General features: G+C 60.5%; 1 protein-coding gene across 1 annotated transcript; it reads left to right on the forward strand.

The window, feature by feature from the left end:
- Positions 1 to 3,943: 3,943 nt before the first annotated feature.
- Positions 3,944 to 18,553, forward strand: CRIP2 (cysteine rich protein 2). The gene is made up of 8 exons (XM_042029837.1): positions 3,944 to 4,124; positions 13,631 to 13,725; positions 15,580 to 15,637; positions 16,094 to 16,234; positions 16,401 to 16,469; positions 16,855 to 16,949; positions 17,232 to 17,289; positions 17,452 to 18,553. The coding sequence occupies exons 1-8, from the start codon at positions 4,082 to 4,084 to the stop codon at positions 17,517 to 17,519; spliced, it is 627 nt and encodes a 208-aa protein (XP_041885771.1). The 5' UTR covers positions 3,944 to 4,081; the 3' UTR covers positions 17,520 to 18,553.
- The last annotated feature ends 8,296 nt before the right edge of the window (positions 18,554 to 26,849 follow it).

Below are 26,849 nucleotides of genomic sequence, written 5' to 3' on the forward strand. Positions count from 1 at the left end.
TGACAGCGCTATCGGCCCTGCTGATAACAGCAGGGACTCTGATGCCTTTTAAAGGAGAGCAGCGACAAGTGGATGGCTGGAGCTGCCGATGACGGGCGCTGGAGCTGCCGACGACGGGCGCCGGGGCTGGGCACTGACGTGCCGAGCCCTGGTCAGTGGCATGTGTTGCCTGACGAGACCCAGCTCCTGCCAGCCCTCGGCACGCTTATCCTCTGCTCCTCCATCTTCCCGTCTCTTGCTAATCCTTCCTAAGCCCCTGTACTCCCGAGCCGCACACTGATCCTGCAGCCGCCCTTCGGCAGCAAGGCTGGGTATCCAGCATGTGTGGGCTGTCCCCTCTCTGTGTGGCTTCCTCCCCACCCCAGCCAGCCCCGGGCTCCTTGTGTTGGGGGACAGTTGTCCCCTGTTCCAGGCAGGGTACTGCCCTGCTCACCCTCCCGTACAGCCCCAGCTCGTGATGTAGGACAGCCAGATCCACGCTGGCAGGCACACCCAGGAGGGCTGTGGAGAATAAATGAAGTAAGAAATAAAGTGCTTTGCCAGGTTTTGTGAAAGGCTCTTTCTGTTGCATCCCATCACAGGGAACTGCTCCCAGTCCACGGAGGGAAGCCCAACCACTTTTTCCATAAAACTCCTGCCTAATGCAAGGATCTGAGGCAAACCCGGTTATAGATGGGGTGGCCCATGGGCGGTGGCTGTTACTTGCCATAGGCAGCAGCCATTTGTAACCTCCAGCCCCTGGCTGTGGGCTGTGTCTGCAGGAGATTCAGGAGTGAAAAAAGAGAAAGCTGCAGCGTGTCACCCTGGGGTGACCTTGTCATGAGGGACAGAGGGCCCTGGGCATGTGGGTGCACACAGTGCACCAGCCAAGGCTCTGCAGGCCATGTATGGATCACTGATCTCTGGGGACACCAAGCCAGAAGCAGGGTTTTTTCCTGTAACCTCTTTTCTTTTTTTTCCCCCAGCCTCTTCTTGCCCTGTAACAAATCCAAAGGATCCTAGGTGCCAGAAAACATGAGAGCAGAGGAAGGCTTTCCAGCCCCAGCTCCCCATAGGAGCAGCTCTGTCTGGTTCCATGAGTTTTTGTGGTATTTGTATCTGAATGAAGAAGAAAGAGCTGAGGGGAGTTGGTGCAGGGAGGGGGAGAGAGGTGAGCCAAAGGAGAGGCAGCCTGGAGGGAGTTATTCCTTATTTATTCCTCACTTTCCCTTAATCTCTGTACAAAGCTCTCTGGTTGACCTGCCCTAGGCAGAGGTCCCAGCCTCGCACCTTTTGCAGGCTCCCGGTGGAGGCAATCCCAGCTCCAGGGCCAGGGCCAGCCCGGCACGCTCGGCAAAGCACCCCCCACGTCTCGCAGCCCCTGCTGGGCCCTGGGGCAGTTGCTGCTGCCCAGAGAAGGGCTACAGGCACCAGCTTTAGGATGTGGGCTTGCTTCAGCCTCAGCTCCAACCGAGAAGGGGAGGCTGCAGGGACGCGGCTCCTGCTCCGCTCCACGCAGCCCCTGAGGGAAGTGGCTGGGTTAAAAGCCCCCGCTTTATCACGGAGGGCGCTCTCTGGAGGAAAGCCCCCTGACGCCCCCGAAGTGGCTAATTGAGGGCACGGCCAGATCAGCGCAGATCCAGCGTCGGTGCCCCCCAGGGATGTGTGCTGGGCCGGGGAGCCAGCTGCCCTCAGCAGCTCAGGAAATCCCGAGGCTGCGCGGGGCCGGCGCCATTGAGGAAAATGGGTCACCTCCCGCCGCGGGTGCCAGGGCTGGGACACCGTCCCCTCGGCTGGGACACCCCCGGGCACTGCTGCTGGGGGCACGGCCCATGCCAGAGACCTCCCCTGGCCGCTGAAAGGCGGCTTTGTCACCCGCTGCCAGGGAGACTCCAGCTCAGCCCTTGGGCAGAGATGGGGCCCAGAAATTTCTGGTGGAAAATGCATCCTTTGGAGAAAATTACTCCCCAGCCCGGGTATTTAACGTTCTGTCTGGGGAGAGGCACAGCGAGGTCAGGGGTGTCCCTCATGTGCCACTGCATCCCTTCCCACATCCTGTGTCCCCCCGGCAGCAGGCTATCCCCTGCCTGGCACTGGGCATGCTGTCCCCACAGAAGCTCGGCCATCCCCGCTTGCTCAGCCTGGGCAACCCGAGTCACCTGTCCCCCAGGTGCCAGGACATCCCTGCCCTCCGTGCAGGAGCATGCCGAGCCTAAATCGGGGAAGATTAAGACATGACCAGCTAAAGCCACTTTGCTCCTGAACTAGCATATCCGCTTGGGATTTAGCGCATTTGCAGGCAGGGATTCACACCTTTAGGTGATTTGTCTTAATTCCCCCCAGGCTCTATGTGTGGAAAGCCCTTGGCCGGCATCTTCTGGGTGGTGGTTCTGCAGCATGGCAGAGCCCAGGCTTTCTCCGTGGCCACTCCAAACAGGCTGTTGGTGGATGCAGCCTTCTGCCTCCTTCTCTTGTACCTCAGCTCCCAAGGCTGGGGCACCAGCTGAGACTTCCTCTGCATGTGAAGGATTTAGACAGCAGACCTTTCCAGGATGTCCCCTCAGTGCATGAGACAGGAGCTGCTGCAGGCACGGGGATGCTGCTGGTGCTGTGCTGGCACCTGCCTGCTGCCATGGGGTGCTTTAGGGCTGCAGACACACTGGGTACCACGGAGGGACCCACATGAGTGCTGTGGGGCTATGCTGGGGCAGGCAGCTGCTCTTCCAGAAATCAACAGCTCTGCACATCCCCAGCTCCTGCCCTGCCCTGGTGGCTGCGGGCCTGGACTGGGTCATGCTGGCTCCGTGGTGGGACACGCAGGGCTGAGCCGCCCCTCCCGGGGGCCGTGTGGGACTGGGGCGCCCCGGAGGCACCACTGCCACCTGCCCCTGCGCAGGGACCCCGCCGGCCACAAAGCCACACATTGTTGTGACAGCAGCTGGCCGAGGAGTGACAGGGATGCCTGGGCCTTCTAACCCAGGAGGGTGCACGGGCGATGGAGAAGCCCGCTGTCGAGCATCCCCGGCCCCATGTACTCGCTGGCCGCGTCACTCTGCCCCATCCCGGAGCCCCGGGTTCCCTTCCCAAGGCTGCCTGTGCGCCGGGGGCCAGGCGGGCGCTTGGCAGCTGCACCAGCTGCCGGCAGAGAAAGGAATTCTGTGACAATGGCGGCGGAGTAGAGCCAGGCTGCGGGCTGATGAATAATGCAAGGCTGCTCTTGCGGAGCGGCAGATGTCCTGTTTACCAACAACCGGCCCCAGCCGGCGGCCTGGCGGTGCAGGGGCGCAGCTCCCCAGCCCCGGCCCTGCCCCCCCGCCACCACCCGGGTACACCCCCCGCCCTGCGCCCACCGCAGCCCCGTCGCGGGGCAGGATCCGGCCGGGCGGGCACAGAGGGGCTCGCCCGGGCGCAGGGGATCTGCGGCCCACCGTGGGGCTCGCCTGCCTCGCCATGGCATCGTGGCTCCTTGAGTATCCTCGCCGTGGCTTCACGGCTCCCTGAGCATCCCTTTGAGCCGGAGGGGTTTTTGAGATGAGTTTCCATGGCAACGGAGCGGAATGGCGCCGGGAGCCGGGGGATGCCGGCGCTGGAGCCGGGCAGCGAGCTGGGTGGGGCGGGGACGGGCTGCGCGGTCCCGCGGGGGGTGGGAGATGCCCGAGCCCCTCTGGGGCGGCTGGCCCGGGACCGCCATCCCCCACTCTTGTCCCAGGGGCGGCTGCTGGCCGGACTCAGTCGGGGGGGCTCCAGGCCAGTGCCTTTGGGGCCGGTAAAAACCCACAAGTCGCGTCGCTCAACTACAACCTGTTTATTATGGAGGTTTTTTCCCAGGCAAGGGAATCGGGAGCACTCGCGTCCCGACTTCAATCTTTGGGGGTGGGAGACAGGGCAGGGGGAGTTCTCTCCACGGCGGGGACCGGGCACCTGCTGCGCTGGGCTCGAGCCGGGCCGTACCGAGCCCGGCCGACGCTGGGCGGGCAGCCCCGCCCCGGCTCCCCCCGGGCGCGGTAGGCGGGGGCCGGGCGGAGCGGGGCGCACGGCGCGGCACATCACAGCACGGCTCGGCACAGCACAGCACGGCTCGGCTCGGCTCCGCTCTCCCGCCATGGCATCCAAGTGCCCCAAGTGCGACAAGACCGTGTACTTCGGTGAGCGCATCCCCGGGGCCCGGCCCCGCATTCCCTTCCCCGCGCCGAGATGCATCCCCGGGACCTCAAACCGGTCCCCCAGCCCAGAGCTGCGCTCATCCCTGCCCTCCCCTTCCCTGAGCCCCCGCCTCGTCTTCTCTTTCCCCCACCGGGATGTGTCCCCCCGGTCCCCGCTCTGCCGCAGCTCCCCGCGGGGCTCGCCCCGAGATCTGTCCGGCAGCAGCTCCTTCTCCCCCGGGGCCCCCCGGAGTGGCCGCGACCCCTCTGCCCTGCCCCGCATCCCCGGGCTGTGCTGGGGACTGCTGCCGGCTGGCCCTGGGACAGGGGACACAGAGGGTGTGGGTGATCCCGGGCTGAGGAGGGGAAGCAGGCGGTGAGGAGCCCTGGTTGGGGTATGCCCTCAGCCTGGGGTGCTGAGAGTGGGGTGGCTCCTGTCCCCAGGTACCTGCTGGCTCGGGTCAGGGGAACGCGGCCCACCCGACAGGGCCGGTACTGGGCAGGGGGCTCCCATGATTCGGGGGATCTCCTGGGGCAGGGAAGTTGGCAGTGGCAGGTGCAAACAAAACCTTCTTCCAGCCGGTTTCTTTGATTCCCTGCAAACCTGGCCCCAGGTGTGCCATTCACCCCTCCCCGTCTGGCCTCGCAGCCAGCCCTCAGCAGGCTGTTCCCAGCTGGGCGAGCTAATGAAGGGTTTGGGGTTTCCACGGGACTTTTTCAAAGGCAGCTCCGGGGCTCGGAGGTCCATCTCAGCCCGCCTGGGCTGGGTTAGGGCAGCAGCGAGTCCCTGCAGGTCTCCGAGGGCGTTGCTTGGGGTTGTGGCTGGTCAGGATCTCTGGGAACCGGGGCTGGCGTGTCTCCTGTCAGGCAGCACGGGCTGAGCGCCTCGTAGAGAGCCGGGGGTGAGTGGAGGTGGAAGCAGGGGCTGATCCTTGGACTCGGTGCCTCCCTGAAGCTCCCCGAGGAGCTGCCCCAGCCCGCTTCCCCCTGCGGGGCAGTGCCCAGCTGGGAGCCTCCCCGGCAGTGCCCTGAGCCCCTGGGTGAGCACCCTTGGAACTGCTCTGTGGACTCAGGGTGGCTCTGGGAATGGATCCAGAACTCCAGCCCGAGCTGCCTCCGGGGATCTGCTGACCACGGGGTCCAGCTGGCCTGGCACTGCCTCCCTACACCCCTCCCTGCCCATCTCCCCACGCTGCTCCAGGGTCCAGCCCCTGTTGCCTCAGTGTGTTTGTTTGGTGGAGAAATACCAAAGGGTCCTGATGATGTTTGAGCATTGGAGGCATTGCTGCTTTCATTCTTTTCCGGCCATCTCCAAGTAAACACAGGGAAATAGGAATTTGCTGTCTTCCTCCTTTAAATAAACCTATTTGTGTGTGGGTGGGAAGGGCTTGGCCCCTTGGATGTCTTTCTTTGTGTGAATCTTTTCCTTTTTAAGCAGAAAATAGTGCCTGCCCAGCCAGCTGGGCACTGACCCGGGGTCAGAGTTGCTCCTCTCGCTCCAGGGATGAGCCTGCCCTGCGTGGGGGGGTTGGGGCTGGGTTCAGGGACCCCTGCCTTGCCGGAGGAGGAGGCCAGCCTGTGCCAGGAGGAGAAGCGCCAGCCCACAGCAGTGTCTGTGCTCTTTTTCTCTCCCCATCTGCTGGGGGACTCGTGGATGTGGTCTGGGGGGAGCAGGGCTGTACCCCGTGCCCAGCTGCATGCCAGCTCTCTCCCCAGGAGGGTTTCTGTAGGTGCAGTGGTCCCTGTCCCGGTCTCTGTTCCTCCGTGGCTCCCCGTTCCTGCCCCGTGTGGGGACACCCTGCCCTACAGGCAGGGGGAGGCAGGTGCCTGGCAGCGGGGGAGTGCCAGCCCCCATCCCACACCTTCCCGCAGGGAATGCTGCCCCTGAGAGAAACCTCGGGGGTGGGGGGGAGGTGAGTTGTAACGGGAGCAAGCTTCTCTGTGCTTAGAGCTGAGATAGGCTGGAGCATGTCGCTGTTGATGCCTTGAGCTTTTCCCTGAGGAACCGCCCAGGCTCTGGAAGAATAAACCTGAGTCCGTTTATTCAATGCATAAAAGCTACATGCAAACTCTGAGCCGTCTTTCCGGGATGCGGATCCCGGGCTTTCCTCCCGATAGGCCGCGTGGTGTGGTGAGAAGGCAATGGGAGCACCGCGTCCGGGGTTTGGTGTCGCTCCTGAATTCCTCGGCTGGCCCGAAGCTTAGCGGGGAGGTGATTCATAAAGCCCCGCTTGTTCGGGAGCCTCCCTGCCTGTGCTGAATGAACGCTGGCAGCTCGGGCTGCTCGGATGCCTGGGATTGCAGCCGTGGGTTATGTGTGAGAAATGCCGCTGGGTCCTGTTCCCGGCCCCGCGCAGTGCCGGAGCGGCTGCCCAGCGCCGGCGCTCCCGGGTACCGATGGAAAACTCATTTCCAGCATGCCTGTTGCTTCATGCTCCCTGGAAAAATCCAGTGGGCTCCTCCCTGCGCAGTCAGGAGGATGTGGGCGTTTCCTGAGCTACAGAATGAGCTTTTTTCCTTTAAAAAGCACTGGGAAATATAAAAATAGGTTTTTGGCTTTTTGTCCACTTTTTTTTTTAAAGGAGGTTGAGGTCTATGACATTGTTTCCACAAACGGTTGGGGCTAACTTCCCTGCTTTGGGAGGTTGGCTGGATGAAGTGAATGTTTAACTGGAGGAGCAGCACTGCTGGCAGCTGCGGGGCCAGCTCCCATCCCGCGCTGGCAGGTGGCAGTGGGCTGGCCTTGGGCTTGGGTTTGGGTTATCACTTCTGGCAGGAGGCTCTGGAGGGACCAGAGTCTCCTGCAGCCAAACAGCCACACACTTCCCCAGCTCCCTTTTGCACTGCTGAGCCTTAAATGAGTTTTGCAGGGTCACCGGGAGCCCTGGCCAAGCCTTTCTGCCTCCCGTCCTTTCTTCCCAGAAGAGCAGGCGATTGCGGCAGCAGGGGGTTTCCTGTTTTCCCATCCCAAGCACGAGGCAGGCACAGGCTCCAGGGATGCAGCAAGCACACGTGCAGCGGGGTCCGGCTGCAGACGGCATTTGGGGAGCTCGCTGCACGTGCTGGGGAGTGTGAAGGCTGGTGGGAGGCTGCTGCTCTATTTGTTTGGAAAGGTGCATGCTAAAAGCAGGTGGGAGTCACTCAGTAGCTCTCCAGCCTTAAAGGTGCTCTCCAGGGTTGGTTTGCTGGTGGAATTCCAGAGGAGGAATGGACTGAGGACATGGACACATCCATCTGGGAAGTAAGGAGGGCCCAAGCCCCGTGTGCTGCAAGGGGCCTGCAGCAGATGCCTGACCCCACGGTCAGGCTGGAGCGCAGCAGGACACGGGGTGCAGCCAGGTGTGGGGTGCTCTCCCTGCAGCGCACGGCCCCGGCGGGTCAGCCCGGCGAAATTCAAGCTGCAGAAGCCACTGTGCAATTAATAAGTAACCGCTGTCCTTGGCTCCAGGCAGGGAGACGGTGGGGCAGGAGAGGCAGGAGGGCTTGATTTCCATCACAGCTGTCCCTAACAAAGGAGTGGCTCTCCAAGTGCAGCCAGTGCAGCGTCGGCATGTCCGTGTCGGCACAGCCCTGGCTTCCCAGCTCGGAGCGGGCTGGGCTCCTTGGGAACTGCTTGCCCCCAGGTCTCGGAGTGTGAGTGGACCTTGCAGAATGGTAACTACGGATGCTCCGCTTCCCTGCTCCCCATGCAGGGCCCTGCCGGGGGGCGGGATACCTCTGTGGGAAGCTGAAGAACAGGCTGATTAGCATTAGTTTCTCCCTCAGGAAAATAGCACGGGCTACAGGAAATGATCTGTGGGAGTGTGGAACAGGGTGGTGTGAGGGCTGGGTCCCCTTGCTCTTGTGTACTGGGCTTTGCTGGGGCTCGCGGCAGCGTGGTGCCGACACTGCCAGCTGTGGGGAGCGGTGCTGCTCCCGGGGCTCTGGGTGCTGGAGGCTTGGAGCTGGCAGGCAGCTCCCTGCAAACCCAGGGCTGGTCCTGGGTGACTCAGTTGCGTGTCTGGATTGTAGAGTCCTGCACCCGTGTCCCAGCTTCTAGGCAGACACAGATCCTCCTGTTCCCATCCTCCCTCCCTATCCCTGGCAGGAGCACAGGGATGGGGAAAGGTGAGGTGATGGGACTGGAAAGAAAAGGCAAGGAAAGGCAGAGCAGGAACGCCCAAGCAAGAAGTAATGGAAAATCTGTCACCGCAGCGTTGCAATCAAATACAGAGCCTGGAGCATGAGCCGTGGTGCCACTTCTGGTTGTGGTGGGATGGTGGTGCCCATTGCTCCTGCCAAGGGCCCTGAAGCTGCCAGAGAGGTGATGGTGGGAGATGGGTCCTGGCATGAGGATGGGGAGAGCTGTCCCACCATCCTGCTGTGCACTTGGCCATGGGGAGCACCAGTGCTGCGGCCCCAAGGGAGATGCTGAGCATCCTCTCCCACTGCCATCTCTGTTCACACTGTGTTGCCCACGGCCTTGGGCCAAACCCTGCTTGGAGCTGCGGGGGCCCAGCAGGGTGGGGAGGTAAGGAGCCATGGGGAAGGAGGCGCACTTTGACAGGCTTAGTTGCTCCAGCATGTCCCAGAATCTTGCTCTTGCTGAAACGGGCCAGGAAACTGTCTTACTCTCCCAGCACTGCCTGCCAGAGATGACATCTCAGTGTGCAGAAGGAGCACTGTGCTCTGAACCAGCAACTACCCAGGAATGGTTTGTGTGTGGGCCTGCCCGTGCCCGGCTCTCACTGGCCACTCTGCTCCTGGCTGTGTGGCGAGTGAGGGGAGGGCTGCAGGCTGGACTCTGATTTTCTGGTGGTGCCCCTCGGCAGTGTGGGCTGCATCTCCTGCCTCCGTCGGGGTCCTGCCTGCCTTGCCTCACATGTGGGGCTGCTATGCAGCTGGAAAGCAGCTGATTCCTTGGGCTCAGCCCTGGCTGAACCCAGTGGCTGGCTGGAAACCCTGCTGATCCTCTCCCAGCAGACACTGTCAAGCTGCCCAACCTCAAACGCATCCCATGCAGATGCTGCTTGATGAAGCCCTGTGGAAAATGGTGAGGGACTTGCTGGCCCTGCAAACTGGAGTGGGAGATTGGAGGCTCCTGGCCAGGGAAGTGCCTGCAGGAGGTGAGGCTCTGTCAGAGGAGAGGCAGGGAGCAGCAGGGTGGATGGGAGCCATGCTGTGCACTGGGGCTGTGGCTGGAAATCAAACAACCTTTGCTTGCACCCGAGTGGCTCGGCTATGCGGGGGCTTGGATCCCAGGGAAGACCTTGTCCCTCCCCTTGGCTGGAAGTGGGAGCCCCTGCCTGGGATATTCCTTGTTCCCCCCTTGCTCTGCAGCAAGGCTGTACTGAGCTGGCTTTGTTGCACACTTGGAGGGAGCCCAAGGCCTGGAGGGCTGCCTTGCCTTGCTGCAGGGAAGCTAAATATATATGTTTGGCCACAAATCAGGGTGCGGTGTAACCGTCAGCACCGGCTGTGGGATGGGGGAGAGGAGCTGCCTGGCTGTGCCTGAGGAGGGCAGGGGTGGGGATGGGGTGAGGGGCACAGGAAGGCAGCACAGACCCTTGGCAGGGCAGCATGGCTGGGATATGGCCCGGCAGGGCATGGCAGGAAATCTTCAACCTGTCCTTCCACCTTTTCCATCTCTTGGCCATTTTTGAGGAACTGGGAAGGGGATGAGGCTGCTGGCTCACGGCTCTTGGCTTTGTTTCCAGCCATTTACCAGGCTCGTTTCCCTGCACTTTTCTCTCTTCATTCCTTTGTGTCTGCAACTGCTTCGAAGCGCATCTACAGTCTGACAGCATCCCTCTCTGCCAGGGATGCCTGTCGCTGGACCCCTGTGGGGATTTGGCACCCTTACTGCCAGACTGGGCTTGTCAGCCCTTCCCCGTGCCCTCCCAGGGCTCTGGTAGGATGGACGGGGCACAGCGCAGCCCTTTGCAGAGACGCAGCTGCAGCTACAATTCCTTTTGCTGAATTAGCCTCCGCCTGGGAGCAGCACTGACGTCAGGCTGTGGAAATACCTGTGCGAGGGACTGGAGCAGGCTCGGCGCGGCCGGCGGCACAGAAACTGGGAGGAGGGATGCTCTCTTCCCGTCCTGAGAGGACGCGCCCACCTCTGGCCTGACCCAGCTGCTTTGTCTGGGCACGGCGGTAATTAAGGGCTGAGCCGCGTTGTCTCTGGGGTGGGGCTGCTGTGGAGCCATGGGATCAGTCTGCCTTGACAGCCCCGCGGCTGCTTGCCTGCTCCTGGCCTCTGGTTTTTGCCAGCTCTGGTGGCGTCCCTCGGCAGTGTGAGCTGCACCCCCTGCACAGAGCAAACCCACCTCACAGCTACGTCCTGCAGCCAGACGCGGACCTGGCTGTGCTCCACCTTTCCTTGGGGGTGTTTCCCCTGGGGAGAGGTTTATTATCCATGGGCACGCAGTGCCCGCCCACGGCAGTGTGGGTAACACAGGGCTGGCAAACCCTTGAGCCACGCACGTGTGCCAGAGGCCAAATTCCTGCAGTCAAGTACCCTTAACTCTGCCCTTCCAGGGGGTGCTGCACAGCTGGTTTAAATCCGGCTGGCTTGAGGGCTGAGTGTCTAAGCGTGGGATTCAGGGACCAGAGCAGGGTGTGCGTGCACTCGGTGTGATGCGGAGAGGAGGGGGCATCGTATCTGGTGGCAGAGGCAGGGTGCAGTGACGTGTCTGCCCTCGAGCCGGTGCCATCCCATGCTCCCTGCACAGAGCTGGACACAGCCCCGGCACTGCTCTGCCCCAGGCTGCTCTTGCAGTGCCGGTGCTGGGGTGACCCCTGGGGTTGCTGGGGTGAGGAGCGGGGCTCCCCCCCCCCCAGCAGCAGGAGGATGTGGCCAGAGACTTTTCCTCTGGGGCTGATGCAATAGCGGAGCAGCTGTGGCCGAGTGACAGGAAATCTGGGCGCTGGTTCTTTCCCTCCGCAGTGATTTATGGGATGGTGTGGCCACAGGCTGCTGCCCTGGAAATGGGCTGGGGTGGCTCCAAGCTGCTTCCTTTGCTCGCTGCAAACAATGCCTTCTGGAAAGCCATCCCGGCTGTGCCGGTCCCGGATGCATCCCCCGGGAATCCTTGTTTGCAGCCAGAGGATGCCTGACCAGCGCCTGCGCGGCATTTCCATCTGGAGGCACGGGGCAGCCCCCGTGGTTCCCGGGCTGTCCCTGTGCTCCGGGTGCGCCCGGCCGCCTCCCGCCTCCTGCCCCATCCCCTGCCACTCACTGTGGGTGCCAGTGACATCCCTCTTGCTCTGCATGGCCGAGGGATGCATTGGCAGAGGGGTGCATCCGTCAGGGAGGAGCAAGGATTTCCATCTGCTGGAATATAATGGCGGGGGGGGGGGGGCCATGGGGGGAGCGTCGCGTATCGCGGGAGCAGGAAGGAGCTGGTGGGGGCTGTGGCCAGCTATGATTGCAATGGCCTCTGGAAAACATCCGCCAGTAGCTTCCTCCTTGCTTTGTACCCGTGGCCGGTGGTGACGGCGCTGGGTCGGGGCAGCGGGGGGAGCCGGGGGTGACGCAGCCGGAGCACAGCCCGGCCTGGCTGTGCATCCACTGTGACAAAGCCGAGTGGTTCTTTGGCCCCAAGCCCCTGGCTCGGCTTTCAGCCCATCACGCTCCGTTTCCCTCCCTGGTCACCCCGGGGAGGCACCCGTTCCTGCCGGGGGGGCTGGGAGGATGCAGGGCTCCTGCGATGCTCCCAGGGCAGTGGGGTGCTGGGATCTCCGTATTCCCCTTGCTTTTGGGGAATCCCTGGGGTCTGGAGGGCCTGGGGGCTGTTTACCCTGCGGCTGGTTCTCTGCTCTCAGAGACAGATGAGGGCTGCAGAGGAAAAGGAGCGCAGTTCTGGCCCTGGCGCCTTCCTTGTGTGCTGCCTTTTGTGAGGGGCTGGGGAGGCATGAGCTCCCCTGAGCCCCTGCGCTTGGAGCCAGCAGGGATTTGCCCTGGCAGCTTTGAGCAGGCAGGCACAGACCCCTGGCTGTGGTGGGGCATCCCTTCACCCTGCTGTCTGCTCCTGCCTGGGTTTGGTTAAACAGCTTGTGAATCACCGGGAGGTGGATTTGGAGTTTCTTCCGACTGATGCGAGTCCCCGCAGTCCCTCTCCCACGTGCTTGCTTGGGGATACTCTCAGGAGTCTCCTGTGCACCCTGGTGCAATGGCTCTGGCTCTGCCCCTTCACGCTGCCCCTCCCGCCACCGGCCATCCTGCTTTGCACCGGGATTGAATTTTTGGGTGGTGATGGCATTGTTTCGGCTTATCTTGGCCTTGTGGCATGCCCCGGATGCAGCTGTTTGCCTTGGGAGGAGGGTGGCTCTGGAAGCCAGGACCTGCCCTTTGGGGAGCTCTTGACCCCCATCTGGAGTGGATGCAAACAGGTGACATTTGCTGAGGTCCTCAGGGGGAAACCCGACATCGCGGAGGAGGTCTTCTCGTGGAGTGGGGCCGGCTCTGGTTACGCTTTTATTTGCTTGTTAAATATTTTATTTGGCTCTCCTGATTTAGTTTTACGGTGGCTTTAACGGGCTCACAGCGTTTTCCAGCTGTCTCTGCACATGTGCAGGGCAGAGGGAGGGCCAGCAGGAATCCGTGGGGGGCACAAGGCAGCCTTGGGCCGCCCAGGAGCTGGGAGGGAGAAGGGATAGTGCAAGGCTGGGGATGCAAGGCGAGCAGTGGCAGCCTGTGCTGCCTCCCAGGGTGCTCCTGGAGACCTGCATCTCCGTGCCAGACGGAAGGATTGTATTTGTACTCACATAACCAGTCTCAAAGCATTTGCCTTCCCCGAATTTGCCCACTGATGCTCTGATACTGTTTCCAGTGCCGGCAGCGAGTGTCATGCTGGGACATGTTTGTGGCCATGCGCCCATCTGCACGTCGTGCCTGCTCCCGGGCTGGGGTTAAGGAGCACCCGCACGCCCAAGGGACAGGTGTTTTCCAGGGTCAAATGTCCATCCTGGGTGACAGTGGAGGCTGTCTGTCATCCCGTCCTCCTGGGAGCAGCGCCGGGAGCATCTCTGGAGCTGCAGCTGAGGCTCCCCGGGGAGAGGCTGGGTGTGCGTGGGGGGAGTGTGACTGAACGGGCGGGGTGGGCATGGAAACGCCAAATATTTGAATGGGAGTGAAGTCATTCCGGGTAACGTGGCGGGTAAAAATAGACACGGGGAGTGGGAAAGAAAATGCTACCGTTGCTGGACTGGCGTGTGGGAAAAGGCAGCTGTGGGATGGCAGCTGGGCGGTGTCCTGCTTTCAGCTGGGATAGGGTTAATCTCCTTAATAGCTGGTGCAGTGCTACGGGGGGGGCAGAGACTGGGGGGTTTGTGCCCACGTCCCACAGGGCTGCAGGGACCCTGGGGGCAGCAGCAGAGTGGTCCCTGTTTCCTGCAGCGTGGCTGATGTGTGCAGTGTGAGCAGCCCCCCTTGAGTGAGTTCCCCCCGTGGTTGCCGCAGCCTGGCTTCCCCGGCGGCTTCAGCAGGTGCTGGGCAGTGGCTCACCCCTCTCTCGTGTCCCCTGTAGCCGAGAAGGTGTCCTCCCTGGGCAAGGACTGGCACAAGTTCTGCCTGAAGTGTGAGCGCTGCAACAAGACCCTGACCCCGGGTGGGCATGCTGAGGTAAGAGCTGCCAGGGCGGGCAGGGTGGGAGCTGTGCTGGCATTCGGGGGGCCTGGTGGGATGGGAATCCTAGGAACAGGGCTGGGGCAGATATCTGATGCCATGTGGAGGCGCTGTCCCCGCGGCATGCAAGCCCAGGAACATACACTGTGGCTTCAAACGCTGCTGCTACAACTCAGGGTGCTCTTGTGCACAGCCCTGGGCAAGCCACAGAGTGGTGCTGGCACCACGTGTCCCTCCTCTGTCACCCTGGGCTCCCGGGCGGCTGTGGTGGGGCTTGGCATGCACTGGGCAGACTTGTTTGGGCATTGCACAGGCTTTGGAGGCGTGTGTGTGCTGAGAGCCTGCACTGACCTGTGGTTAAAAACAGCAAGAATGGGGAATGCCTGGGTTGCCACGGCGATGAGAGCTCACCACTGGTGCTCTCTGTGCCCTGGGGCTTGTGCTGGAGTGTGATGCCACTGCCACTACCCGGCACTTGGGAGTGTGAAGGCACCCTGCTGGTGGTGGCAGCTGCTCAGACTTGGGAGCAACTGTGTTTTTGCTGTGCAGTGTCCCAGCATGACACCCGGTGCCCTGGGTTTGGGCAGCACCTGTCATTCCACAGTGTCACCAGCTCCTTAGCTTGGCTTTAGCGGGTGGCACAGCCGGGGAGCAGCAGGGACAGCTGTGCTGGTTGCCTCCAGCTGGTGGGGAAGCGGGGCCTGTCCTGCCGGCAAGGACGGGGCTGCGCGGGTGGATCTGTGCTTCAGGCCCGGTTAAGCCCAGAAGATTTGCTGCTTCTCCATATAAGGTTGGATTCTGTTCCCATAGGGGATGGCAGCCAAGCCCCACTGACTGTGCTGACAGCAGATTTGGCCCTCTCCTGCTTTTTCTCCCTTCCTTTGAGGAGGCTAGATTGGAAAGGTGTCGCGGGGAGACCAGTTAAATGTTTACCCTCCCCTCTGGCATGGCAACGTTGTGAGCACACTCATATTTATGCCTTGCAATATTTTGCAGCTGCCTTTGGTCAGACCACAGCCTTCTCACTCCCCTGGCCTTACCTCTGGCTGTCCCAGCCCTTGCCTTTGGCATGGCACCGCTGCTCAGCTGCCACCCTGCCCTTTGTGAGCAAGGAGGCCTTGCCTTGCAGCAGAGGGATGGAGGGCAGGAGCAGGGCTGAGATGCTGAGTGGAACCAAGCAAGCAATGAGGTGGGATCCTGCCTGAGAACGGGCTCGCAGTGGGTTTTCTACCCAGGGCAGTGTGTGTGGCAGCCCTGCTGGCCCCCTGCTCCAGCCACAAACACTCTTTCTTTTTTCTTGGACTCGGTTCCAGCTGGCCCATGAGAAATGTCTGTGGGGAGTTCCGGGGCTTATCGCCTGCCTCATGCTTTCCTGTGATAATCACCCCAGACGATAGTGGGGTCGATAGCAGCTGGGCTGGGACCAGCACCCATGTGGGGCCTCTGATCTTGGGCCAAGGTGAGGGAAAGGCGAAGTTCAGGGCTCCCACGGTGCTCTGAGCACCCAAGAATGGCCTGGCTGTGCACGGGATGCTGAGGGAGTGAGGTGATGCCTTGCTGGGTCTTGGTGCCACATGGCTGGGCCGGGGTGTGGAGGTGCCTCTTGGCTGAGCTGCCATGGGGTGCTGGTGCTCCAAGCCTAGGGCACAATGTGCAGAACAGCCCAAGCGGTTGATGCAGGCAAAACCCCTGAGTGCTCAGGTGGGGTTAGGCTGGTGCTGCAGACCCACAGCTGGGAGCATTTTAGGGTGTATGCATGGCCGTGGTGGTCTCCGAACACCAGAGGATGGAAGTGCTCCTGAGCGAACTGTGGTCACCACTCAGCATCCTAACACTGCCCTCTCTCCCCAGCACGATGGGAAGCCCTTCTGCCACAAGCCCTGTTACGCCACACTGTTTGGCCCCAAAGGTATGTCTGTGCCCCACCACTGCCTGCTCAGGGCTGCAGGAGGGGCCACGTCCCCTCATCCCCAATTGTGGCCTCAACATCATCGCAGAAGCCAGGCTAGCATGGGCTGAGCATCAAGCCAGCAAATTGCAGTCCCAGGCCTGCTGTCTGCTTGTGCAGAGGGAGAGAAGAGCTGCTGGAGGGAGGGAGGGAGGAAGGAATCTATTCTGACAGCTGCCCTTTTTTTTACATTTTAATATTTAAAAAAACAAATTCCCATTCCGACAGAAGGTGGAGTCACTCTCCTATCCCAGATGTGGCTGGAGAAAGCCTGGGTCAGGAGAAAGCAAGCCAGGGCTGAAATGCAGCAGTGGCCCTTGGCTCAGTGGGGCTGCGGGAGGTGGGACGGGGGCTGGGAGGATGATGGAGACCTCGAGTGCTCCCAGGCCCCCACAGCCCCTCTGTGCCCCTCTGCAGGGGTGAACATCGGCGGTGCCGGCTCGTACATCTATGACAAGCCGCAGATCGAGGGGCAGACTGCTCCGGGACCCATCGAGCACCCGGTGAAGGTGGAGGAGAGGAAGGTGAATGCTGCACCTCCCAAGGGACCCAGCAAAGGTGAGGGGCCGGGCAGGACAGGCAGCCTGGCCCTTTGCCCTGCTGGGCAGCCAGTCCAGAGCCACCACATTTGGTGATGGTGTGGGGCGCGGGGTCCACCCCACTCAGGTGTGTCCTGGCAGAGATGTCCCCCCACTTCCCATCCACATGTCCTCTTTTCTTCCAGCCTCCAGTGTCACCACCTTCACCGGGGAGCCCAACATGTGCCCACGCTGTGGCAAGAGAGTGTACTTTGGTAAGGTGGTGAGTGGGCAGTGGGTGCTGGCCTCAGGGTGGCATGGCCCCATGGGGTGTGCAGGGGCATGCATGGGGCTGGGAGTGGGCTTTGGATCAGGGAGGGGGTTGTGGGTACGGAGGAATGTGCCTGAAGGGCCTTCAGGGATGGCTCCTCGTGGATATACTCCTGGGTGCAGGGCTTTATCTGCATTGTCACCTCCCATGTGGTAATGGCTGTCCTCAGCCATCCTCTGTCACCTGCGAGGCACCAGAGGGGTGGGAGGGATGTAGAAGGCTGGAGATCCTGAGTGCTCTGTTGGGATTTTGTGATACCCCCATGGGGAATGCTCCCCTCAGCATGGTGCAGGGGGCTGGTGTGATCCTCCCTCCTTGTCCCACTCCAGCCGAGAAGGTGACTTCACTGGGGAAGGACTGGCACCGTCCCTGCCTACGCTGTGAGCGCTGCAGCAAGACGCTGACCCCGGGGGGCCACGCTGAGGTAAGGGTGTCCCAGCCTTAGAAGCCTGGCCTGCACACTTGGGGATGCCAGTGGGGCATAGCTGAGATGTCCCAAGCCATCCCCATGGGCCCCCACAGCCTTTGCAGGAGGGCAGAGCTGGGAGGACCAGCCCCTCAGCCCGGGGAAGTGCTGGGGGTGCTGGGGTGTCTGCAGGGGACAAGCAGAGCGAGAGAGGTGTCCAGCCACGTGTACATGTCCTGGGGGCTGGATTTTCCCTGGCCCCCAGCCCAGGTGACAGGTTTCTCTCTCTGCCCTGCACAGCACGATGGACAGCCGTACTGCCACAAGCCCTGCTACGGGATCCTCTTCGGGCCAAAGGGTGAGTGCCTGGGGCACGTGGGGTAGGGACCCAGTCCAGGGACACGGGCCCTGCGTGGGCTGCCACTCTTGGTGCTCACGCCACCACCCAGAGGGGACATCTCCCTGGAGCACGCCACCTTCCTGTCCGTGTCCTCACCGTCCTGTTTCTTGCCCCATGCAGGTGTCAACACCGGAGCTGTGGGAAGCTACATCTACGACAAAGACCCTGAGGCGAAGAACCAGCCCTAGACAGCGTCCCCGCCCGCCTGCCCGCACGCTCTGTGCCCCTCCTGTACTAACCTCCTGCTCCCAGCTGGAGCAGACCCTCACCAGGCTGGCCACGGAGCTGCACCCTCTCTGCTGTCTACTCCGGGCAGGACAGCCCTGCCCCTGGGTTATATATCATAGTCTCTAATATAAGCTTTGGTGTTTAAAGGCAAAGGTAGAAGGTATCTCTGGTGGTTCCCAATGCGCTCTGCCCTCCCCACCCCTTCCACCAGCCCCCCGAGCGTGGGAGGCAGCAGGGCAGGTGTGGGGATGTCCCTGGGTGCAGGGGATGGTGGGTGGCACCCGAAGGGCTGAGGATGGGGGGAAGGTGGTGGCAGGAGTCCCACTGTGGGAGGGTGCTCCATGCTGTCCCTCAGTGCTTGGGGCTGGGGTCAGGGTGCCCAGTCCTCTTCCTCACCAGTGGCGGGAGATGTGTGACACCTGGCAGCACTGCCCTTCTCCTGGCCCTTCCCAGGCTCCATGCCCTGGCTCTCACTCTCCCTGGGTCCCACAGCTGGCTCTGTCCACCGTTAGGTCTGGCACCTCCCTACCCCCCTATCCTTGAATCCCTGTAGGTGCACCCAGGCACCTGGTTTAGGCTGGTGCCCCCCCAGCATGATCCCCCTGGAGGCAGAGCCTGTGCCAGGGGGCACTTGGCAGCTGCAGCCCTGGTGGAGGGGGCTCTCCTCTCCCCACCTTTGGAGGACAGAGCGCATTGGGCTGGTGGCCTGGGCAGCAGGACCTCCCCCTGCTTCCCAGAGCTGGAGGTTTCTCATTGTTGTTGTTTATTTATAAGCAGTTGTAAATGTGCTCCTTGCTTTGGAGAATGACACGTGCCCCCCGTCTCACCCGTCCCCCCGTGCACACCCAGCCCTGCTGCTGCCCAGGAGAACAGGCACGGGGCTGGTGCAGGGGACCCCAGCGAGCCCGGGGTGCCAGCACCCCACTCTCTCTGGGCCCCCTGTGCTGCCGCAGGGCTGACTTTTGTTATTGCTGACAATAAAGGTTTTGAGAGATGTGTTGTGCAGCTCAGCTCCAGGTGGAGGTGGGGGAAGCTGTGCACACCACACAGCATCCTTTTGGTCCCAGGACCCGGCTGCTATGGTCCTAGCCCAGCTGGCTTCTCCTGAGGCCAGACTGAACCGTTCCAGCTGAGCCTGAGCTGCCCAGGCCTGAGCTCCTCCTGAGGAGCTGTTCCCTGTGCTGTGAGCACAACAGGCTTGTAGGAAGCTGTGCTGGCCATGCAGATGGGATGGGGTGGGATGGGGTCCTTGCCAGCTTTGGGAAGTGGAAAACTAATGGACAGAAGTTATAGAGCAGGTGACATTGTTCCCCCCAGCCTGAGCTTGCTGAGCAGGCACAGTGCCTGAGTGGGGCTGCCATTAGGAAAGCTCAGCCTGGCAGCAGCGGGGCAGGAATGCATTGTGGGGGCATTGGCCACCCCCAGCCCTTGTGAGCTACCCTGTCCCCAGCCAGATGCCACCCCGCTGCCAGCCCTGGTTTTAGACATGCAGCGATTCCCCCGAGGAGCTGGGCGTCTGGAGAGTGAGGCACGGAGCCTGGGGCTGCCAAGGCAAACACCAGTTCTGGGAACTGCTGCTCCGGCTCGTCCCTTCTGTCACGTTCTTGCAAGAACCCCGTTGGGCTGCCTGCTGGCCGTGCCCCCCTGGGACCTCGGCCTCCCACTGGCCCCGTCTGCTGGGGAAAACAGAGACCGGGTGGCCCCCGCCACGTGTTGGATCCTTGGAGCTGCTCCATTGCCGTGCAGGAGAACGGGCTTGGTTGCCAGCCACAGCCCCTGGCCTTGCTCCTGGCCCGGGCACGGCTGGGAAATGCAGCGGGCACAACTGCAGAGCAGCGGCAGCAGGGAGGCTGCGGCCGCAGCGGCATTCCCGGGCTCAGGCAGCCGGCGGAGCAGTGCTGTTTCCGTCCTGGCAGTGATCCCAGCGGCGTGGAGCCTTTTCCCAGGCACAGAGGGCTCGGCAGCGCGGTTTCTGGGTCGGGAATTGGGCTCTGTGTGTTCATGTTTTGGTGGGGTTTCTATAGAGACTTGACCCCTGGGATGCTTTAGGGACAAGGCTGCGGTGTAAATCAGAGCAGTGTCGCTCTGCCGGCTCCTCCCCTGACCCGCAGCTGGGCCCTCACAGCCAAAATTTGCCAAGTTTGCCCCACGTAGCAGCAGCAGTGCTGAAGTGGGGGGTTCCCATCGCTCACTCAGGGCCCAGTACAGCTGCCAGCAAAGCCCTTGACATGAATCCATATCTCCTTGCAACTCTTATTTCCTATCATTAATTAATGAGCTTAATATCTTTGCCAGCCTGTGGCGATCCCTTGCAGCAGGGAGCTTCCCTGATGGACTGCACAGGCTCATGTTCCTTCTCAGCACCTATCTGGCTCCATGCTGTGTGCCCAGCAATCCCAACAGGATCCCACCAGGGGCACTGTCCCTGCCCCCTCGATGGGAGCCTTCAGTGGGATGCTCACTGCAGCAGGGAGCCAAGCACACCTGGGACCTCACCTGTGACCCAGAGTATGGCTGGGGGGATGGCAGGAGCTGATTCAGGGCTGCTGGGACCAGTTAAGCCAGTGGTGTTGAGATAGGGAAGGGACGGCAGGGATGGGAGGGCATGGTGTGAAGGGATAAGGGGCAGGGCAGGTACAGCATCCCAGCTGCTGCCTGCTCCCAGGCGGTAACAAACACAGGATTTTATTTTGATTTGGGGTTGGCTTTCCCCTCAACTCCTTTCTCTTTCTTTTTTTTTTTTTTTTTTTTGTTTTTCCTCCTTACATGTTCTTCTCCCCATGAGAGTTTTACTGAAGGAATGCAATGAAATTAAAAATAGACAAAATTCGGCTCTGCTGCTCAGGGGAGTGCTGGGAAGCCTGCAAATATCACAGCATCCTGCTACGCCAAAGGGCACAACCTGGCTGCTCAGGCTCTGGGTGGGCAGTGTTCACCCACCCGCAGGGAGGTGGAGGGACTGGGCATCCCTCGTGACAGAAAGTGTCCCTCAGGTACAGCAGATACCCACAGGGTGGGTGTTAAGAGCAGGAACCTGAAGGCTGTAGGAGGGCTTTGGGGTCCTATCTGGGATTATCTGTATGTGCTGAGGGGCTGGAGCTGGCCCTGTGCTGATGGGTCAGTGTGGGGACCAGGGCACAGGCACAGCAGAGGGGCACTGTGCTCAGGCAGCTCTGGCCTCTAATCCTTGGTGCATTTTTGTATTTATTTTTGGGAGGCCTATGTGAGCTGAAAGTGCTCCTTCTCTTGAGGCTTGGAAAACATCCTTCCCCTCAGGGATGTCAAATATTTTTTTTTTTTCAGCTTGGACTTGCTAGTGGGGTAAAAAAGTCAGAGGGCTCTGGTGATTACAGACATGCTCTCCAGGGTACAGATGAAAATAGAGAACAAAGTAGATGCAGCTTTGCTTGGAAATCCCCCAAGCCCTGTGAATTTGTCCTGGGCCACTTCACTTGCTGGCTCCCAGGTTTCTTGGGAGCCAGCAAAGTTCAGTAGAGAACTCACCAGCTGGTCAAACTATTCTGAGGGCAGTCCGGGTGATGGGTGCCAGCCTGGGTGTCCCCAGGCTGTGGGAGGAGCAGGATTGTCACCTAGTGGTGCTTCTCAAGAGAAGGCTGAGGGTGCCTGTGCCATCAGAAACAGGGCTGCACAGCTTGTGCTGTTCTTTGTGACCCAGAAAAGGGACGGAGAGTGTACAAAGGCTGGTCCCAGAGAGGCACAGCAGGTTACACACATGGAAAACACCAGGAAAGGACTTGGTAGGGGTAGGAATGATGAGGGCAGCCCTGGGTACATCTGAGCCAGTCCATGCAGGGGAGGGAGATGCAACCATCACGTGTGGAGGGGTCCTGAAATGCAGAGAGATGGCAGGACAGGACAGCTCTGATATGCTGGGGGCCAGAGCAGCACAGCCAGGCAGTGAAGCCAGACAGATTTAAAGCATTTGCTGGGAAGTCAATAAACAGGAGCCAAAAGGGATGAAGTGCTGGAAGATGTGATTTAAGATGGGATATTAAAAGTGACCCAGTAAGCACAGCTTGTTTCCACAAGGGCCAAGAGCCGGCTCAGATACTCCCTGAAGTCAGCAGAGGGGCTCTTCCTGGCTTGGCCGAGCTTTGGCTTGGTCCCAGTAGGAGGTTAAAGAACTGGGTGTAAATACTGGAGAGGGTGCAGGAGAGCAGGCAGGGATGAAGAAGAAGGAAGGCACAAAACCAAGCAGAGGAGGATTTGGGCTGTAAACCCCCCTGCCCGGGCAGTGCCCTGGGCTGTCACGCAGGGAGAGCTGCTGGTGCAGGCTCTGGCTGTGACACTGGTGAGGATGGTGCTGGCTCCCCAGCTGGTTCCTGCCTGGGGGCATCAACGAGGGAACACCCCAGGCTGCAGGCTGAGCTCTGCACCAGCCTTTAGGTTTTCAGGTAGGGTGAGCAGCTGGGAACCATCCCGGGGAGCTCAAGGGGCACCTCAAGTGCCCTGGGGCAGACTGCTGGGGGAGGAATACCTATGCTGATGGGATGGAGGTGTGCAGGCTGATAATGGCTGTGCAAACCTGTGACTTCTCCTCCTCTCCTCCTCTTCTCTCTCCTGCTCTGTCCTGGCCCTCTGTCGTGCCTGGGTATGTCAGAGCACAGTAGTCATATCCTTTTCACCTTCCTGCTCCACTGCCATGGCATGACCACGCTGAGCAGTGTGCTCACAGAGAGAGCAAACACTTCTGCATCCCTTTGCCTCACCTCCAGTGAATTTTTAACCAGGAATAAAAGGTGTGGCGTCAACAGCCTGGACCCAGCCCAGGGCAACCGGTGCTGCCAGGGAGGCTGGGGAGGTGATCCCTGGCACAGATCCCCTGTGAGTAGCCTCTGAGTAGTGTCCACAGTCCCTGCCAACCCCCAGCACCCATGTGCCTCTCCCTGGCAGGCAGAGGCAATGCCACCTGGGCACTGGGCAGCTTTCCAAAGTGGCAGATTTTGCTTCCTTGACAATCCCGGCTCCATTTGATAGCCACAACAGAAACAGCCAGGCCACGCCAGGAAACTGTACCAAATCCTCCCCAGCAGGATTTAGCCAGGAGGTTTCCTGGGGCTGCCGCTAATGGAAAGCTTGCAGAAAAGCGCAGATGGTAGCGGAGACTTTGGCCAGACTGTACTCAGGAGAGCCTGGACGAAATTGGAGGAGATTTTCCATGTCTTGGCAGGGTTGGAAAGGCGGACGAGGGCTACCACACCCTTTTGTTCCATGGATGGAAGTCCCAGCCGTGTCCATGCTGTGTCCCCACGTGGGCAGCCCTGCGTGCTCCATCTGCACTGAGCCGGGAGCTGGCGCGTGGCTCCGTGTTTGTTTGTTTGTTATTGCTCGCGCAGTGTAACATTAACTGCGTGATGATAATTCACGCCCTGGCTCTGAGGGTGAGAGCTGACCTGACATGGGGCTGCAGGGGCAGCCAGCTGCCTGAACTGGCCTGGAAGTGTTTTTACAGTTTCAGCTGGAAGCTGACATGTGATTGCCCATGCCCGCGGCAGGATGATTCTGCACTGTGTCCCCAAGGGCACTGAGCACAGATTTTGGCGTGGCAGCGAGCATATTTCACAGGCTCAAACCATTTGGGGCTTTCCAGCACCAATGGCAGTGTGCTGGTGGGTGTGCCAGAAACCCCCAGAGTGCTCCTTTCCAAGCCCCTTCCCCAAGCCCCCCACTCCTGGAAGGCTTTTCCCACTGCCATCTTGTTCACAATTACTCCCAGCCAGCAGTCACCTGTCAGCTTTATGAAGATGTATCCCAGAGGTTTTCCTTAGGGTGTAATTTGCCCTGACAGCCGCCTTCGTGCTGTTGTTTTCCTGTCTGTCTGGTAATGGGATTAGCCATGTGCAAATCCGGAGGTGCTGGAGGGCCAGTGGGGGCAGAGCCCGCCAGCCCCTGTTGCAGGGCACACCGAGCAGCTTCGCTGCGCTGCGGCACCGGCAGCTCGCGGGCCTTTCACGGGATCATGTGCCTGGCAGCTCCCCCCAGCTTCTGCTGGGCTTGTTTTAAGCCATCCTATAATTTTCTTGTCAAATTAGAGTTCCATGGCGGGTTGTGTAGCGCATATTTTACGACAAATAGTCTTGGCTGAGAGGGCCTTTGACTTGCACAAGTGCGGGCTGAAATATGGCCAGGGAGGGAGATTTTGTAGGACTCGCAGCTGTGAGAGTGCTGGGACAATGCTGGACGGGGGTGCCACTGGCCCCTGGGTCATGCCCTCACTGGTGCATCATCTCCCCTCTGTGCAAGTGTGCTGGGGAGCTGTGAGAACTGTGGGAGCCCCTACCCCACTCCAGTAAGGGGGGGACAGGAGGGGGAGCCTGGAGCTGCTGTCTGGGCAGATGGGCTGGTCTGCTACATGGAAATAGCTGTTTTTTCTTGCTGTGCTAGCAAAACAAACCCAAATTGGCTTATGTCACCGCCCTGCCTGCAAAAATGCCAGTGGCTTTTCCAATTGTTTCTGCCGTAGTCACCAAAGGCCAAGATGCTTGATGGAGATATTTGGGCAGGCAGCTCTGGCACACCCAGGAGGTCTTGACTTGTAGCCCTGCCCCAGGAGCCCAAGAAACTCTTGGGGTCTGCAAGGACCTTGCACAAAAAAAACCACAGATGGAGCTGGGGAATGGGTGCTCACTCTTGCCAAGGGAGGGGATAACCCTGGCTGTAACAACACCACCCAAACAAACACATGAGACAGCCCAGGTTTTCCAAGGGCTGTTGCCATGCCATCGGGGAGTGCTGGCGCCTGATGCTTCAGGATAGAGCCTCACCCACAGATTCTTATCAGAGGGCATTGACAGCTGAGGCATGCTCAGTCTAATGGTTAAATTAGCTGGAACAAGGTCTCCAGATAAGATAAAGCTGTGGTTTGCTGAAGAGACTGCTCTTGGCACTGGCTGGGTTTTTTCCCTGTCAGGCTATGAACCTTGATTTGAAATGATGCTTTGGGTGGGACCCGGGGTTGCTGAAAATGTCACCCCTGCCCTTCTCCTGCTGCTCCCTGGTGCTGTCTCTGCCCAGCACTGGAGCTGCCCACTGGACGACCTCGTCTGTATGTGTGGGCACGGCACCATGGGCAGCACCCCAGTGAAGAGGGATGAGCTGGCTGCTGCTCACTGCCACTCCAAGAAGGCTCACAAACACAGTTGCAGCTTGTTTTTGTTGCACACATGGTTTTGTGTCCTGGGGGGACCCTGGATGGCAGAAGGAGCAGTGACCCCAAATGTCAGCCTGCTGCAGTGTTTCCAGCCAGCTCTCTCCAGCACAGGCCAGTGGGGCCTCAGTGTATTGCTCCATCGCAGAGCGCTGAGGGGTTTCGCACACCGGTGTTCCAAGTGTTTATGGACTCACTCCCTGTAAAATGAGCAAGAGACAGTATCCTGTGGGCGCCTGAGATGCTGCTGTGCTCTGGGAGCACCTGCAGCCCTTCCTCCCTCCCTGCTGGGGCCCTCTGCCAGACAGCTTTGCTGCACTGCCCCAGCCCTGTGCATGCCTGCTAATCAGGTGGACAGGAGCGGGGTCACAGCCATGAGCAGGGTGCAGGTACGGCTCCCATGGGATGTAGGATCCAGGGCTGTGTCCCATAGCAGCCTTGCCCCTGACATCGGCTCAGGGGGATTCATGCAGGTTTGCAGGGCACACTAACAGCATGCTCTGGCTCACTGCTTGTGAAGCAGGCTGGGCCTAGCCCAAGGTCCATGGATTCTGGTAGCCCAGCAGGGCCAGCCGGGATAATTGAGGAGCCACGAGGGGCCAGCAGGCACACAGCCCCATGCAGGGAGGGTTGGCAGAGAGCACCATGTGGCTCGGTGGCACCTACTTTGTGAGAGTGGCCCTGGTTCTGTGCCTGCTCTGTTGAGTGAACAAAACAATCTCCAGAAAGTCCATGGGGACACGGAGAGGAGGGGACAGCTGGGCTCTGCTTCAGCTGGGTCACTCAGTGTGCGCTGCCATGCAGAGGCACCTGCTGCCCCAGGAGGGGTGGGAGCATTCCTGCCACAAGAGGAGCTGGGCTGAGTGGTCCATGAGGACTGGCCGCAGGGCTGGCCAGCTGGAGGAGACTTGCAGGAAGGCAGTTTTCAGCTGCCGGTGGGCACAAAACCTGCCTTAAAAGGGAGTGCAGCTGAAGGCGTCTGTCCGAGCCAGTCAGTGGCCCCAAAGCAGCCTGGCACCATGTAGGAGGGGAAGCAGGGCCACCAGAGAGGGGAGAGGACATGCCTTGTCCCCTATATCATCAGGGTGCCAGCTGCACCCCTGGTGGTGTGGGGAAGGGGTCCTGGCCTGGGTAACCCAGCTGGGTGCTCACCGAAAGCTGTGTCTGGGTACAGGGGAATGTGATGTGGCTGAAATATGGGTGCCTGCATGTATTGGTGCCTCAGGGCAGGAAGAATGGGGAGGAGGCAGGGTGGAGGCCCTTGCAGGACAGTCTCCCCTCCCATACTGTAAGACACTGTCTCAGCATCTCAGCATGACTCACGCCTTAGCTGGGAGCTGATCCCAGTGACGTCCTGCCAATGTGGGTGATGCCCACCCTGCTGAGCCCAGTGCTGCCCTTGGAGCAGGATGGTGCTCCCCAGCCTGCAGTGGGGCTGCCAAATGTGGGGTGAAAGACCGGGAGCAGCAGCAGGGAGCATCAGCAGGGGGATTGTGTTAGGAAGGGAGGGTGCTGGAGCCAGGCTGGGTCATAAAGCAGTCCCAGCTGAACACAAACTTCGTCTCTGGACACAGCTTGCTGCCTCTCCTCCTGCACCCACGGGTGGGATCCGGTGTCAGCAGGGCCCTGTTTGTGCCGGCGAGGGATGCCTCGCATTTCGGGAGGCAGTCACTAGGCGTCCTGGCGCTGGGTTTCACAAGCCCTCATGACCTTTCCAGCACAGCAACATGCCCTGGGGAGGATTGTTTCATACAAAACAGACCTTTGGATAGGCTTTTCATTTCCTTCACAGCCAAGCACAAAGGAACAACAAGTCCTCCCTCCTAATAAAAGGACAAAGTCAGTGACACAGATAGGCTGGCTCTCCACAGTGAGTGCAGCCATGTCCTGCACCCACGCCATTCCCAATGTCCTGCAAGCGGGGGGTTACAGCCCTGCAGCTCCCTCCTGCTTCCATCTCGCACCCCGAAATTCCCCACGGGCAGGAAACCCTGCCTGAGGGTTGACTTTTACATTTCCTTGGGAGAAAACACGTCTGTGCTCAGAGGGGGTGAGCCTAGATGGCCAGCACCCCATGAATTCTTATCTGGGAGTGTGGTTAACTGACAGATGCCAATCACAG

This window comes from Corvus kubaryi, unplaced genomic scaffold, assembly GCF_017639235.1.
Source record: "Corvus kubaryi isolate FWS band 111438036 unplaced genomic scaffold, C.kubaryi_AGA036_p1.0 37334, whole genome shotgun sequence".
Taxonomy (NCBI): domain Eukaryota; kingdom Metazoa; phylum Chordata; class Aves; order Passeriformes; family Corvidae; genus Corvus; species Corvus kubaryi.